The 14,043-nt window shown below is 47.5% G+C and overlaps 1 protein-coding gene across 3 annotated transcripts in view; it reads right to left on the reverse strand.

The window, feature by feature from the left end:
- Positions 1-8,462: 8,462 nt before the first annotated feature.
- Tenm4 (teneurin transmembrane protein 4) overlaps positions 8,463-14,043 on the reverse strand; it is a 1,383,002-nt gene continuing 1,377,421 nt past the window's right edge. For all 3 annotated transcript variants that reach the window (XM_058578572.1, XM_058578574.1, XM_058578573.1), the window contains one exon: positions 8,463-13,089. In XM_058578572.1, the coding sequence (XP_058434555.1) occupies positions 12,331-13,089 (759 nt within the window). In that variant the 3' untranslated portion in view covers positions 8,463-12,330. The remainder of the gene's footprint in view (positions 13,090-14,043) is intronic.

Below are 14,043 nucleotides of genomic sequence, written 5' to 3' on the forward strand. Positions count from 1 at the left end.
TGGTTGGAGTTTTTTAGATATAATAAGTTTTAACATTTTGCCGAGGCAGAGAGGTAGTCCTCAGACCCAGTTAGACCAGGTTCTGAGCACTTCCTGCTCACTGTGCCTGGATCTTGTTTCTTGTCCCAAAGTCTCAACACCTCTCACCTCATCCTGAGTCACCTGTGCAAAAGTCTAACCTGTCTCACTTTCTCTTCCCCATCTATGCACCTACCACACCTGATGTAACATGTCAATCAGGGAGAATTTACTGAAAGGAGTCAATAAGTAAATGTATTATGAGCATCCAATTATATAGTCTTCTTCCCTGGTCAATATTTGTACATTTTCTTTTTGTCTCTGAGACTAGGAGGTAGCCTGGGTCATGACCCAGGTCATGTCACTATGATTAATAGCAATTTAATTCCTGAAACTGGATTGCTTAGGTTCAAATCTCAGTTCTTCCATCTGCCAGCTGTAGGTCCTTACATATGTGTCTCAGTTTCTCCACCTGAAAAATAGAGATATGAATACCTCTTCTGTTGTAGGGTGTTGAGGACTAAATGAGCAAATGCATTTAGAGGAATTAGCACACAGTAGGCATATTGAACATATTATGTGCCATCTGGAACTTGCCTCACTTTGAGAAAGATTTAACACACTTGTAAAATGCATGCAAGCAAGATATGTAAAGGGCCTAATGCGGTTGCTTGGTACAGGGTACAAATCTCAAGAAATAGCAGTTCCTCCACCTCCTGGTTATTGTCATTGATTGTTTGCCTGATATAAGTCTCTGAGTTCTATGAGGAGTCAGTGCTGTGTTGACTTTCTTCTGATCTCAGGCTCAGCAGGGCTTCTGCAATTGTCTGCATGGGGTTCCAGGGTCAGCACCTTCATAACTGAAGGATTCTCAGAGTGGCCCAAGGATCAGAAGCACTGAGGCAGAGGAGGAAGAGACCTCTGAAGCTAATTTTCCTCCCTTTCCTTTCTGGTGTGCATAGTGATTCTGGAGTGTCTTTTGAGTCGTTGCTTAACCTTGGGACTCTTTTGCAGGTCAAAGGCCTTTGTGTGTAAAGGTGGACCGAATCCTAAAAGTGTAGGAGCCGGGTAGGACGTTATGGTTTTATATGATCTTACCCAGTTCCACATGACAGTCTGGAGACATGGGAAAGGATGGCAGGCAACCACTAGGTGGTGCTGTCACTGTGAAGAAGCCTTCATGTAACTGCAATCCTGTGTAAGGGGAACCGCAGATAAACAGCTATCTGAAGAGAATCAGCATTCTCATCTAAATACATTCCAGCCGTCTGGTAAGATTTTGGGATGGAGACTGACCTAGGAGAATGTGCATGAAAACCAGGAGAGAAGGAGGCAGATAGGCCTACATGGTTGTGTGGTCTCTGTCCACATTCAGTCTCGACACTCAGGCCTCTTCTCTGCCTCACTCATGAGATGTGTCAAGCTACCCCACAGGGCACCTTGGAGCCACCCACCACACCTCCACCTGGAATGCCCTTCATTCCTTTCTCTTCAAGGTGTTGCCTCCTCCTGGAAGCCTCTCCTGGTCCTCCCCGTAGCAAAATGGGCTGATAGCTTTTTTGTGTTCCACTGTCCCTATACCTCCATGAAGACTTTTCATAGGTCTTTATCACTTTAATGGAATTAGATGTTTACTAAGTGGGCATTTTATGGCCTGGCTTTGAAGGAAAATCTCTGCTGATTTTATTCAGTCCTCATGCAACATGTGTAAGGGCTTTCTTGCCCATCTCTTTCCCACCTCTTAGGGGTTTCAGGGACCACCCCCCGCCTCTGATCCTTGAGCATGTCCTAGAGTGCTCAGAGCTTGTTCATGATGGGTAAGCAATGTGGACAGGAATGGCTACATAAATGGCACAGCCCAGTGTAAAATGAAAATATGGATCCCTTGTTCAAAAATTAAGAACTTTAAGAGCAGAGCAGTAAACTGAAAGCTAGGCCCTTCTGGGCATAGAGTCCTGTGTGACCCTTAATGTCTCACCTTCAGCAGCTGGCCCTGGCATTTGACTCAGGTGAGCCTTGTGTCTGTTGTCAGGGACCTGCTGAAAGGTGCTTGTTCATTCTCAGATTTTTGGTGTATGAAACCTTTCACGTTGAACATTTCCTGACTCCTAGCTTTGCAGCATAAGATGAATAGCCTAGAACTTGGAGTTAGGAAAACCTGGATTCAAAATCTGAATCTATCACTTACTAGCACAAATCATGAACATACAGCTCATCCGAAAGATGGAAGGTAATCATACTAATCACAAACAGTGTTGCGAGTTCAACCGAGATTAGCTGTAGAAATCACCTGGGTCTAGAGCCCACACCTCCTGTGCCTACTGAGTTGGCTCCAGGGAGTCACATTGCTTGGCCTCAGAAACATATCTGCTCAAGGAGGTCAGGCCGATGTTGGGATGCCCTTGCTCAGTGAAGCAGGTCCCCCTATGAGAGTGCTCCTTCTGAGCACTCTGTAGTATGTGGCAGTGTCAATAGAGTTAAGCAAGGAATGAAAAGGAAAAGTTGGGAGGCCCTGGAGAAACTTTTAGATCACAGAATCACTACTATGGGGTTGGGTGGTGGGGAGATGTGGTGACCGTTGATCCAAATGACATGTATAAACACTTCCTGTGCCAGGTGCCAGTATATACTGGTAAGCAAAACAGGTGGGGTTCTGCCCTCTGTTAACTTAGTGCATGTGATTATTGTGTCCTATTCTCTTAGCTTCATCCCTCATTAGTTAATGGGTAATGGGCACTTAATAGATGCCTACCATGATGAGACAGGAAATAGGACTTACCAACCTCCTGATGGAAATGGGTGAAGGCAGTCTGTGTGCTTTCGTTCTTCACAGCCCCACCTGCAAATCTCTAGGCCGACTGTCCCTTGACTGCAGGAGCTCCTTTTGCTTAAGCACAGAGAACCAGAAGTGCCTGGGAAATGCCATGGGGTGGGGCATCCTAACTGATGACTGACAGGTGCAGAGGTGTAATGACTGCAGCCCACTGCGGATGGGGACAACTCCCAGGTGTGACTTAGATTGTTTCCACAACTTCCCCTCAGGGCTGAGCTGAAGTTACTGTCTTGGGGCTTTGATTTCACTCCCTTGGTTGGCCCTCTTTTCTTGTCTCTCATTTTCATCAGTCTACCTATTTTTCCCGGGACCACTTCCCAACAACTAACTTTGGGACAAATCCTCATCTCAGTGTCTATTTGGGGGAATGCCCCCACCCAAGATAAAAAGTGGTGGTGGGGGGGGAGGAGTTAGCAGTTGTCCCCTTTACTATAAATTGATGCAATGTGTCAGAAGAAAGTCATTTTGGGTAATGAAGTACTGCTTTGCAAATTAGTTCCTTTTGTTATGAATTAGGGGAACATTCAAATTGTCCCTGTAATATGATCACTCTTTCTCACTTGTACTCTGGTATACTTTATGAGTGGGGAAAAGGAGGAGGCATTGCTACTGGATGGGATTTGCATGTAACTGCCAACTATGGTAAACCAAACCCAGAGACACCCATGTGCGGGGACGGGAGGGGCTTATGCTCCACGTAAGCATCAACCTCTGTGTATTTTGTCGTATGAAAAAGTTGAGGCATGCTGGGACATTTTGACTTCGTGTGTCCCTGGACTAGGTTCACAGGAGCCGGGTTCAGAGGCCCACATGAGCAGCATGCCTTCCTTTTGCTGGAATGGCTTCCCCTCTTATCTAATCCCTTCCCACTAAACCCACCTCTCCCAAGAATATTTTCTAGGATGCCTTCCTCTCCCCACCCAGCCCATCCTGAGCTCTCTTTTCTAGGCCCTGTGGAAAAAGGTTTTTGTTGGGATCACTTTCTTAGCACTTGGACACTCCCCTTCCCCTGCTGTCCACCCCTGAGCTAGCTGGAGTCTGAGTTTCTAGCCCACACCAGAGGCTGATTGCCAGGGAGAACTTAAGCCATGGCAGCTAGGGCATGAGTGAGCCCACTGTCATAGAATCAAGGCTGTGGCAGGGGATGAGCTTAAGGTCCCCAGGGCCTGGTTCTTCCTATAATCAAACCTGTCAGTCAAATGTGCACCCCTAGGTATCTCTCTGTCAGGTTAGAAGTCTTGCCTTGCTTGCCCCTCCAGCTCCTCTGGCTGGACGCATGTGTTGGACTCTGGAAAGGATGTGGAATGTGTTTGCAACTCTTATTGCCTACGAGACCTTGGAAGGCACTGATCTAGGGAGGTAGATGCTGGAGCCCACCTCCCCTTGGGGTTTAGGCCTGCCCCTTGATGGGGTTCTCCTCTCATCCCCCCAGTATCCCCACACCATCAAGTTTATACCCTTCCCTGGGGCTGCTGGAGGCCCTGCCATCCTTGCCCTGCTTCGGTTCTACAGTTGGCAACTCCACACCTACAAGATGGTGCACACACTTCTGGTGCCTCTTAACTGGGCCTCTGCCCTCTCCCCGTGACTTCTGGGTTCTGGCAAGCCTGGACACTTAGGCTTCTCAAGTAGTGACACAAAGCATGTTCCTACCTTGGTAATGCAGTATTTTCTGAGTCCTTCTAGACTTTGATTGGATGATGATATTTATAACCAAAAGGTCCTATTATATCTTAAGGGCTTCTAAGGCTGGTTGGGATGAGCTGTCTTACATACAGTTGATTAACTACAACTTCTTCAAGCCTTGACGAGGGGCTGGATTTGGCATTTATTCATGCATCAGACATTCTCTCTACATCTATCCATCTGCTCAGTCATATAATAAAAGTATCTGTAAGAATGAGTCTATTTTTTCCACTCCCATACCATATAGATTGTTACCCTATATAAGAATGTAGGTGTCCCAATGATGTGAATATACTTTGTATGTAACCAGAGATATGAAAAATTGTACTTTATATGTGTAATATGATTTGTAATCATTCTCCTGTCATATGTAACAAATTAGAATTAAAAAATAAAAAAAAGAATGTAGGTGTTCATCAGAAGGAGTTTCAAAATTTCTGCTGGATCTTGGCCCAGGAGTGGGTGCCCTTTATATATCTGGTGGTCCTGGGAGGGAGCACATTTTGAAAGATCTACATACAAGGTCTGCTACTGAGTCCCAATGGATCGGATGGACTTGCAACTTACAGGGCAGATTTTTATTCCCTGAGAAGGGATATTTATTCTTGCAAGGTATGAATCTCCAACATATGTGTTGGACTCTGGAAAGGATGTGGAATGTGTTTGCAACTCTTATTGCCTACGAGACCTTGGAAGGCACTGATCTAGGGAGGTAGATGCTGGAGCCCACCTGGGCTTATTCTAAACTGATCAGGCTTGAGAAGTAAATGCTGGGTTGCCTGGTAGGACATGGGTGAGCCCTTGGGCAGGGATAGTTTCCCAAATGGTGAAGAGAGATTTTAATATGGGGGTTCGAAGAAGAAATTCCCATAGACGTGCCAGCATGAGGACCGGAACAAGTTTGGTGTGGGGTGTGACCAAGTGGAGGACCACTGTCAAGAGATTTAACTTCTTCGATATTCCTTTAGATATGGGAAAAGATACATTTAGTGCTCACTTTTAAAGTCTTTTTCCTTACATGTTATAATTTTCTCCAAGGCCTCTAGTGGATTGGGCAAGTCCCAACTTTGAGGGCAGGCCAGTGGAGGGATATGAGGACCTGGGGCATGCTGGGAAGGAGATTGCCTTGTTCTCTGCCCCTTCTTCTTTTTTGGAGGCCTTGATGCAGCAGCTGTGCCCAGAGAGCAGCTGAGCAAGGTGGAACAGTTAGTTAAGAGGAGGCCAGGCCTCCATACAGGAGATGATGCCCTTCTTTCTCAGATACATCAGAAGGAGTGGACCCCTAAGGCAAAGGGAAGGCTGGCCTTAGGTGACACACTGCTGGTAACCTGTTTTGGGTGCTGAGGACACATGGAAGATTAGTGACAGCCTTGGTGGACCTTGAGAAGTTTAGGCCCTGAATAATCCAGTATTGAAAAAGTACAGGCCCTTAACAGATGTGCATTGAGGGCCTTCTGGGGTCAGGGGAGGACTTACCAGAGGGCTCTGGGAGTTTATTTCATCTGGGTTTGAAGAAAAGTGTGTGCAAAGGCCCACAGGTGTGAAACTGCGTACCTGGGGCTTGTGCACTCTCCCATGAAGCCAAGTGTGGTGTAGGTGGGGACAAGAGAGGTAGGTGGAGGAGGGCCTGGGATTCCCCATTGGTGGAAGTGGTAGGTTGCCTTGGCTAAGGGCATCTGAAGTGCCAGGCTAAGCAGCTTATTCTGTACACAGCCTGAAGGGTAGTATAGTTAGTAATGATTCTCAAAGTAGCATCACCTAGAAACCCGCTGGAAATGCAAAATCTTGGGACAAACCTACTGACTCAGAAATTCTGGGGGTGGGGCCCAGAAACTCTGCTTTAATAAGCTCTCAAGGTGATTCTGATGCAGACCTACGTTTGAGGAGCAGTGTTGTTAGTAGAAAGAATACTAGAAAGGTGGGCATGTAGGGTGGGTGGCTGCCCTGGGTGAGGGTGGGAAGTGGGGAGGCACTGAACTTATGTGCCAAATCCATGACCTCTGAGCAATGTGCTCTTTCCTTTAAAGGACTCAAGCACCACGGTACGTGCATGTAGACGGAAGGCCGGAGGCATACAGGGGTTAAATGACTTGCTGAAAATCTCTAAGTGCTGGAGCCATGTCTGCACCCAGTCTGGCCTGACTGGGGGCAGGATGTGGCCTGGGCTGTGCAGCACAAGGTTGTGTCAGAGGTGCTTGGACATTTGTCTTGCGAGATGAGGCTTGGGGTTGTGCTGACCCTCTGGAGGTCCCTTTCTTTGAAGCAGGGTTTTTCCTACCACTGCTGGTGCCTCCTGGCACCACCACAGTGCAGTGGTCTGGGTTGTGGTGCTGGAGGACCCCTCCGGTCACCCACTGCAGCCTGCATGGAAGGAAGGGGATTGCAGCTTGGAGCTCCTTCCTTGAGGGCCTGGTGGTGAGTTGGTCCTGGGCCAAGGGAGCGAAATAAGGCCTTCTGCCCTCAAAAGACATCTATTTGAATTTTCACAATATTGCCATTTGCACCAGGAGATAGGCTTAGTAAATGTACTTTTCTAAGCAGCCAGCTGTCCTCCCTGATTCCTAGGACTGATAGATTAAGTATGAGGTTAAGTGAGAAAAGCATGTTAAAAACAAAAAACAAAACACTACTGTATGCTGTGATTATAATAACCACCTTAGAGTAAAACAACAACAAAACCCCATTGAGAACACAGGGTAGGGGAAAACCCCAATGCTAAAGAAATTTCCTTTCTTTCCTCCCAAGTTGTGTGTGGTTCTAGTTCCTAACTAGTCATCGTATGACAACTGTGTATCCTTTTATTTTCAAAGGGCAGCACCCTGTGGAAGACAGTGGCACAGTGGACATGGCAGTGTGCCTGGTGGTGGAGTGCTGGCTCTCTCTCCAGGACAGGGGCTGACTCTCTTGCCCCTCAGAGTCTGTCCTTGAGGCCAATGAGGGCATCGGTGGGGCAGGATGTAGCCTGGGCTGTGCAGCACAAGGTTGTGTCAGAGGTGCTTGGACATTTGTCCTGGCTCGTTGCAAGATGAGACTTGGGGTTGTGCTGACCCTCTGGAGGTCCCTTTCTTTGACAGTTGTGACCTGGAAGGTTTACAAGTGACTGTGGGACCTTGGACTGAGACTTCTTCCCAATCATCCTGAGAAGAGCTACTATGCCCAACAGAGGCCACCAAACACTTTTAAACACAAAATATTCTTTTATTTGTCAACGAAGGCTACACGGGATCACTTCTGGTTTTGTTTTTATGCTTTTTTTTTCCTAGAAGGTATCTACATCTGCATTTATTTACAGCCTTGTTGGTATTTACACAGTCAAGAATACAGTGTTAGAAACACAAAAGTGTTGAGAAAAAAACTTCTCAAAATTAGTTCCAGACTTCAGGAAAACTATTTCCACATGGTAAGGCCAGAGTCTCCAGTGTTGGTCGTCCAGAGGCAGCTTGGAACAGTCCTTCTGCCGAAGCTGCGGGTTCAGAAGTCCTCAGAACAACAGGCAGATTTAGAAAAGTGGGATTCTGGTGTGGGGGGGTGAATCTGGGGCTGCCGAGGCCCTGCCACACACCTGCAACTCAGCTTCTGCCAGGAGAGCTGAGCCTGCACAAGATCAGGCCTCCCTGGGCAGTCTGCCCTCAGAAGAAATCACATTTTCTTGGGGACCAGGAGGTCATCCAGTCTTATGCCTTTGGCATTCCGGAGGGGGAAAGAAACATGATGAAAGGCCCCACCCAGGTCTCCCTGACTCTGATCTTGTGCATCCACAATGAAACCTAAGAGTGCACCAGTGTCTGGGGCAGTCAAGTACACAAGGCTGGTTTTGAGAATGTAAAGGTTGGAGAAGATAAAGTTTCTCTCTGTCACCTGAGCAATGAGTCTTTGAAATGAGTTTGCTGTTTTTGGAAGGTTAAATAAAAGGGCCTTGAACTACAGAGTTCTTTTTTTTTTTTTTTTAAATATTCCCTCCCCTCCAATAAAATATAGACAGGTGCATGAATCTAGCTGGGAATGATGTGCCTCAAATGGAGAGCTTTCAGTCCGAGAGCGGAGCCCAAGGGAAAGGAGAGACTGGGTTCCTTCTGGGACCCCTCAGGCAGCAGGCCCCCTCAACTGGGACCAGGAGTCACCTTCTTGGCTGAGTAGCTGCTGTGAGGAATGGATAATAGACTCTGGTGATCAAACACCAAAGCTTGGGTCCCTGCTGAGGACCAGTGGCCACAAATCTTAGCATCACTGTTCTCGCATGTGGCTGCTGCAAATGGTAAAAGTGTATTCTAAGATTTCACATCAAAAGCCCTGTCTTTGCAGAATGAAGATCTCTGCCATCTTTAAAGGTGACTTAAAAGTTACAATGAAAACGGTTTTTCTGGTTTTTTAAAGAACTGGGGTTCCTCTTTCAGTGTCTATGGCACACGGCCCAGCTTACCTCCCTTGCCTCTCCATCCTCTGTGCCCAAGACCCAGCCCACCCTGATTATTTGGAAGCACACCTTCTGGCCATTCTCAACCTCCAGTCAGTTTCTTGGGGATTATTTCAGACCTTCCATCCCTAAGTAGAAGCCAGGCCCTGGTGAGGTCTTTGAATGGTTCCCAGTGAGTCATTTTGAACCAAGTGTCGGGGGCTGTCAAAGTGTGGTTTACCCTGGAGTTCCTTGCCTTTCTCCTTCTGTCACTGCTCTGCCTCCAGGGATGTCTGTGTGGAGGGTGGGTACAAAGGAACTCTCACTGTATGAAAGACAAGTTGGAGAATTTGTAAGGTCTTATTTAAGGTAGTGGCAGAGGAACAAAAGATGAGGGGCTGATTGGCAGTTGTGGAGAAGGCAGGAACTATTCAAAACTAAATCTTCTTCCAGGGTCAGAAGCCAACCTCTTGCAGAATCATGACCTGGGCCAGTGTGGGAGGCCTGGTCATGTTATCGAATGGACAGATTTTGGTTGATCAGTACCAAGAGTGATGGGATTTATTGATTAGAACATACTACGTAGGCACAGGAACTCTGCTTATGCTTTCAAATTCATCCTTGGTATGGGATTGGGACTGGTGATCTAAGTGGGAGGACAGACCAAAAGGTGAGGCCTGGAGTCACCTGCCAGCCCCAGTGGAAATGAGCTCAAATGGGCCAAGGCCATAGCACCTGCTCCAACATGACAGCACCAGTGTGAAATGGAGATACCTGGCACTGCCCACCTTGCAGATAAGCTCCTTCTCTAAAGCTTTGGGATGCTTCCACTTGTCCTCACCACTCCTCCCCCCAGAAGCTGTGCCTCCTTGGTGGTGTGTAGCCCAGGGAAAGTATGGGATCATTCCCTTAAATAAAATAATACCCAATAATTTTGTGTTTTTGATCCTTAAAAGTCTACTCTATTCTCTTGGGGGCGGGCAACTGAAGAGGGACAGAGGCTAGGGAGGAATAGGAAGATGATTCCCTTGAGCCACATGCTGTCTTGGCCCCAAGAAGACATCCACAGCAGGTCTTGATGATGTCAGGCAGCCAGGATGGGACTGGCCAACTAGGTCAATAGGCAGGAGAGCTTTGCCAAGGGCTCCTTACAGCAAGAGTACAATTTTGAGCGGCATAAGTCTCTTTTGGATTAAACAAAAACAAAAACAAAAACTTGTGTTCTTTAGGTCAAACTGCTTTCCATCCCATCCAAGAACAATCCTGTCAGATGGGAGCCCCAATCGCCAGCTCATGCCACACACAGTGGACCTGAGAAACAGCAAATCTGATTTGGCAGAGCTCTGGATCCAGAGATGATGGGCCACCAGTGGACAAACAGGCCATAGCACACTGTTGAGGCAGTGTGACTTTTTTTTGGAAACAGGAAGAGCACTTAGCGAAACACATCCTCTTATCCCAGTGGGATGACGTAAGGCGAGATATCCCCTCCTCGAGAAGCTTTGGATGCCTCCCTCTGCCAGGCAGAACCCAAGCTACATGTTGCTCCAATTCTCATGCAGTAAGAGCCCTTCTTGGTTTCATGAACTCATTTCATATTCTGAAGACTCTGTGAATAAGGCTATAAAGGTGCCATGAGCTTATCAGTCCAACAAGGTTTCCACGGGAATAGCTGACTCAGAACTCATTCTCCACACTTAATGTAAATGTAACCCATGAAAGTCCCATTTTCTAAGAATTCCAGCTCAAAAGGAAGCATTTGGCTTCCCCTCCTGTCTCCCAGAGCCTCCTGTGAGTGGTAATGACAATGGTAATTAGGCAGATGCACCAGGAATGGAATCCTTGAACAAGGAGCTTCCAGCTCATGCTGTTACCTTCCTCTGCCCTCCTCCCTTCCCTTGGCCTGCTGGCTGCTGCGTCCTGCTGGGCAGCCCTCCAGCTGTGGGCTGCACCTGCTCAGGGTCCCTTCCTAGGTCTCCAAGGGAACCATGTCAGACTGGCCTCCTAATATGTGTACTGGTCTTAGAAACTGTCCCTGATCCTGGTGGGATTGAATGACACCGACAGATCACACCCAATTAGCTCTCTCTCCCTTATCTTAAAAAACAAAACAACAATAACAACAACAACAACAACAAAAACCCTAGCCCCAAACCAAACAACAACAACAAAAACCCTAGCAGGGCTTCTCTAGAGGGAATTTCCTGGATGCCCAGGCTGCTGCACCCCAGCTTTGGGATGGTCTACACAAGGGAGGCAGAGGAGACTTCCGAGCTGGTTAGAAGGATTCCTGGCTCAGGCCTTTGCCGAGTCCTCTCTTTGGCTGACTTTTTTTTTCTTATGCATCTTTCCAGGATCAAAGGCCACCAAGCACCTCTCTCCACATGCCTATTTCTCAGGAGTGGCAGCTGAACAATGGAAGGAAGATACCTGAAGTCAAGGGGAGAGGGTTTCTTTCCCCTCCCTGGAAATGGTGCCCCCATGGAGGGCTCACTGTGCAGTGCTGGTTCTCACATCTGGCTTTGGGAGATAGGAGGAGATGAGCAAGGGACATCATGGAGGATCAACCAATCACAGACATCCTGGGTGCTGTCACCTCTTGGAGAGGATGGGGCTCATAGCCCCAGGATGTTATGTTACCAGACTGGGGGAAGGAGTGGGGAGACGTGTTCTCTATCCCAGTATGGGGGTGGCACCAACAACTACACGAAATTTGCAAAAGGGGAAGAGGGTTTCATTTAGCATTAAAATATAAAGCCTGGACAGGAGTTTGGGGCAGCTTGAAAAGGTGCTGAACAACATCATGACATTTTCCAGAGCAAGATGTAACCATCTGTGGTCCTCTGGAGGTACAAAACACAGTGAGTAAAAAGCCACCAGTCCCCTGCAGGAGCCCAGCAAAAGCTCCTGAGTTCCTCCAGGCCCATTACACTCTGCACCCTCACTCCTGCACAACCCCCTGTCAAAGAAGAAAGGGGTGCACATGAGACACCTTAGCACAGACACTCATGTCTCACATCACACTGGGTACCTAGGGACAGACGAGGACACACTCTAGATGTGTGCCCCAAAGAGAGAAGAAACATACCCCGAACAACAGGAAAAATTCCTCAAGGATAAGGGGAACAAAAGACAGAGTTTTCATTGTGATCACACTACAGAAAAAGAAAAAAACCTTCTGTTCTTTGCAAAAAATGTGTGAAGGCCAAATTTGTGTCTTTTTCTTTTCTTAAAAAAAAAGAATGTTGCATGAATTAACAATGCAACCAGTATCTTTTTGTTTGTTTTCTGCACTTGTTAAAAAAAGGATTTTTGTTTTTTTAAAGTACAACACAGTCAGGTATGTGGCCACAAAAGAGTAGCTGTCTTTGGCAAGAAGTCCAGGCCTTGGTCCTCTCTGTCACCTTCGGCCCATCTCGCTCTGTCTCATGAAATGGATATTGTTGGAGCTGTCCGATAGTTCTGGGTACTGCTCGACAGAGATCACGAAGAAGCCGTCGTAGCCTTGCACCCGCCCTGTGTTCAGCACCTGCTGCTTCTCCCCCTCTGTCCAGGCCCGCAGGCCCTCCTCCCCTTCCCGCAGTCTCTGCTGCTCTCGGGCCCAAGCCTGGCGCACAGCTCTCTGCCGGGCGAGCTCAAGCACCCGCGCCTTCTCTTCGTCCAACGTCGTCCCATAGCGGGTGTTCAAGCACAGTGCCCCGTACTGGAGCTGGATGTCTGTGTAGCGTCTAGTCCTGCCATTAAGCATGGTATTGATCTGGGACACGGTGACATTGACCCCATTCTCCAGGGTTCGCCGTCCCCCACTGAGGCCCAGGATGGCCAGGTCACCTTCTGAAGGCCCTGGTTTCACAAAGTAGTGGGTGTCCACCCCGTCAATGGTGAAGTGCAGGTTCTCTAGGTAGTGGGCATTGTTTAAGATGGCAGCAACCCTCCGTCCATCCTCGTTGGCCACACTGATGATGTCTGTGGTCACTCGACCATCCTTCAAGGCAAACTTGACCCCCTTGCCAAAGACTGAGCCACTGGATGCAAACTTCTTTGTCTCGGGGGCCTGCTGGCAGCTGGTGATTGTGGAGCCATAGAGCTGATCAAAGCGTTCTAAGGTGACGAAGGCCTTGAGCTGCTTCTGCACTTCACATTGTACCCCAAGGATAGACTGATGAGGACAGAGAGAGAGAGAGAGAGAGAGAGAGAGAGAGAGAGAGAGAGAGAGCAAGAGAGAGAGAATAAGACAAAGGGAAAAAGCAAACCACAAGAATATGGAAAATCCACTTAAATAAATCAAGTCTGTACATATTTATTAACCAGTAGCCTGTATCTCTACTGCTGACCACAAGATGGCTAGCTGTCCATTATCCACCATTTACACCCTTTGATTCAGAGATTGTTCAAGGAGCATCTATTCTGGGCCAGGTCCTTTTCTGGGCACTGGAGGGACTCAAGTAAGTCAGACATCACCTTTGCCCTGAAAGAATTCATTGTTTCATGGGGAAAGTCAGATGTGACAACAATAATTGCCATCAAATGTGACCACTGGTGGTCTAAGAGAGATAATAATAGGAGCTATAGCTAACATTTCTTGCTTTTTAAGCTAAATAATTATCACTGTTTCTTTTGATCATCATAATAACTTTATCCAATTTTACTTCTAAATGAAGGAAACTAAGGCTCTAAGAAGTTATAAATAGTTCATAGTTATATGACTGACATCAAGTCAACATTCAAACCCAGTTCTGTCTGATTCTCGAAGCTTGGTTTCAAGGGCTGTTATTATAGGGAGAAACAAGGCTCAGAAGTATCCCAGCCTGAAGGGAGAGGACAGAGAGAAGGTGGGTTTTGAGGACAGGTTCATGCTTCAGCTGGGACTTGAAGGATGTGAGGGGTGATATTAGGGGCAGAATGGCAAGAAATGCAGAAAAAGAGGAAAAGTGGCGATCTGAATCAATGTGCTTACTCTGCTTTAGTGTTCTTAACCATGTGTACAGATAAATTGCCAGAAGGGCCTCTGTTGTGCTTCCTTGGGGGTCCTCAGGTATTCCCGCACTTGGCTGCTTTGGGGGACAGGCTGGGCCCTGCCAACTTGGTGTACCATCTACTGTCCCTTCCATGG

The sequence above is a fragment of the Marmota monax genome, unplaced genomic scaffold (assembly GCF_021218885.2).
Source record: "Marmota monax isolate L192 unplaced genomic scaffold, Marmota_monax_Labrador192_F-V1.1 WCK01_AAM20220418_F8-fsc00068, whole genome shotgun sequence".
Classification (NCBI taxonomy): Eukaryota; Metazoa; Chordata; class Mammalia; order Rodentia; family Sciuridae; genus Marmota; species Marmota monax.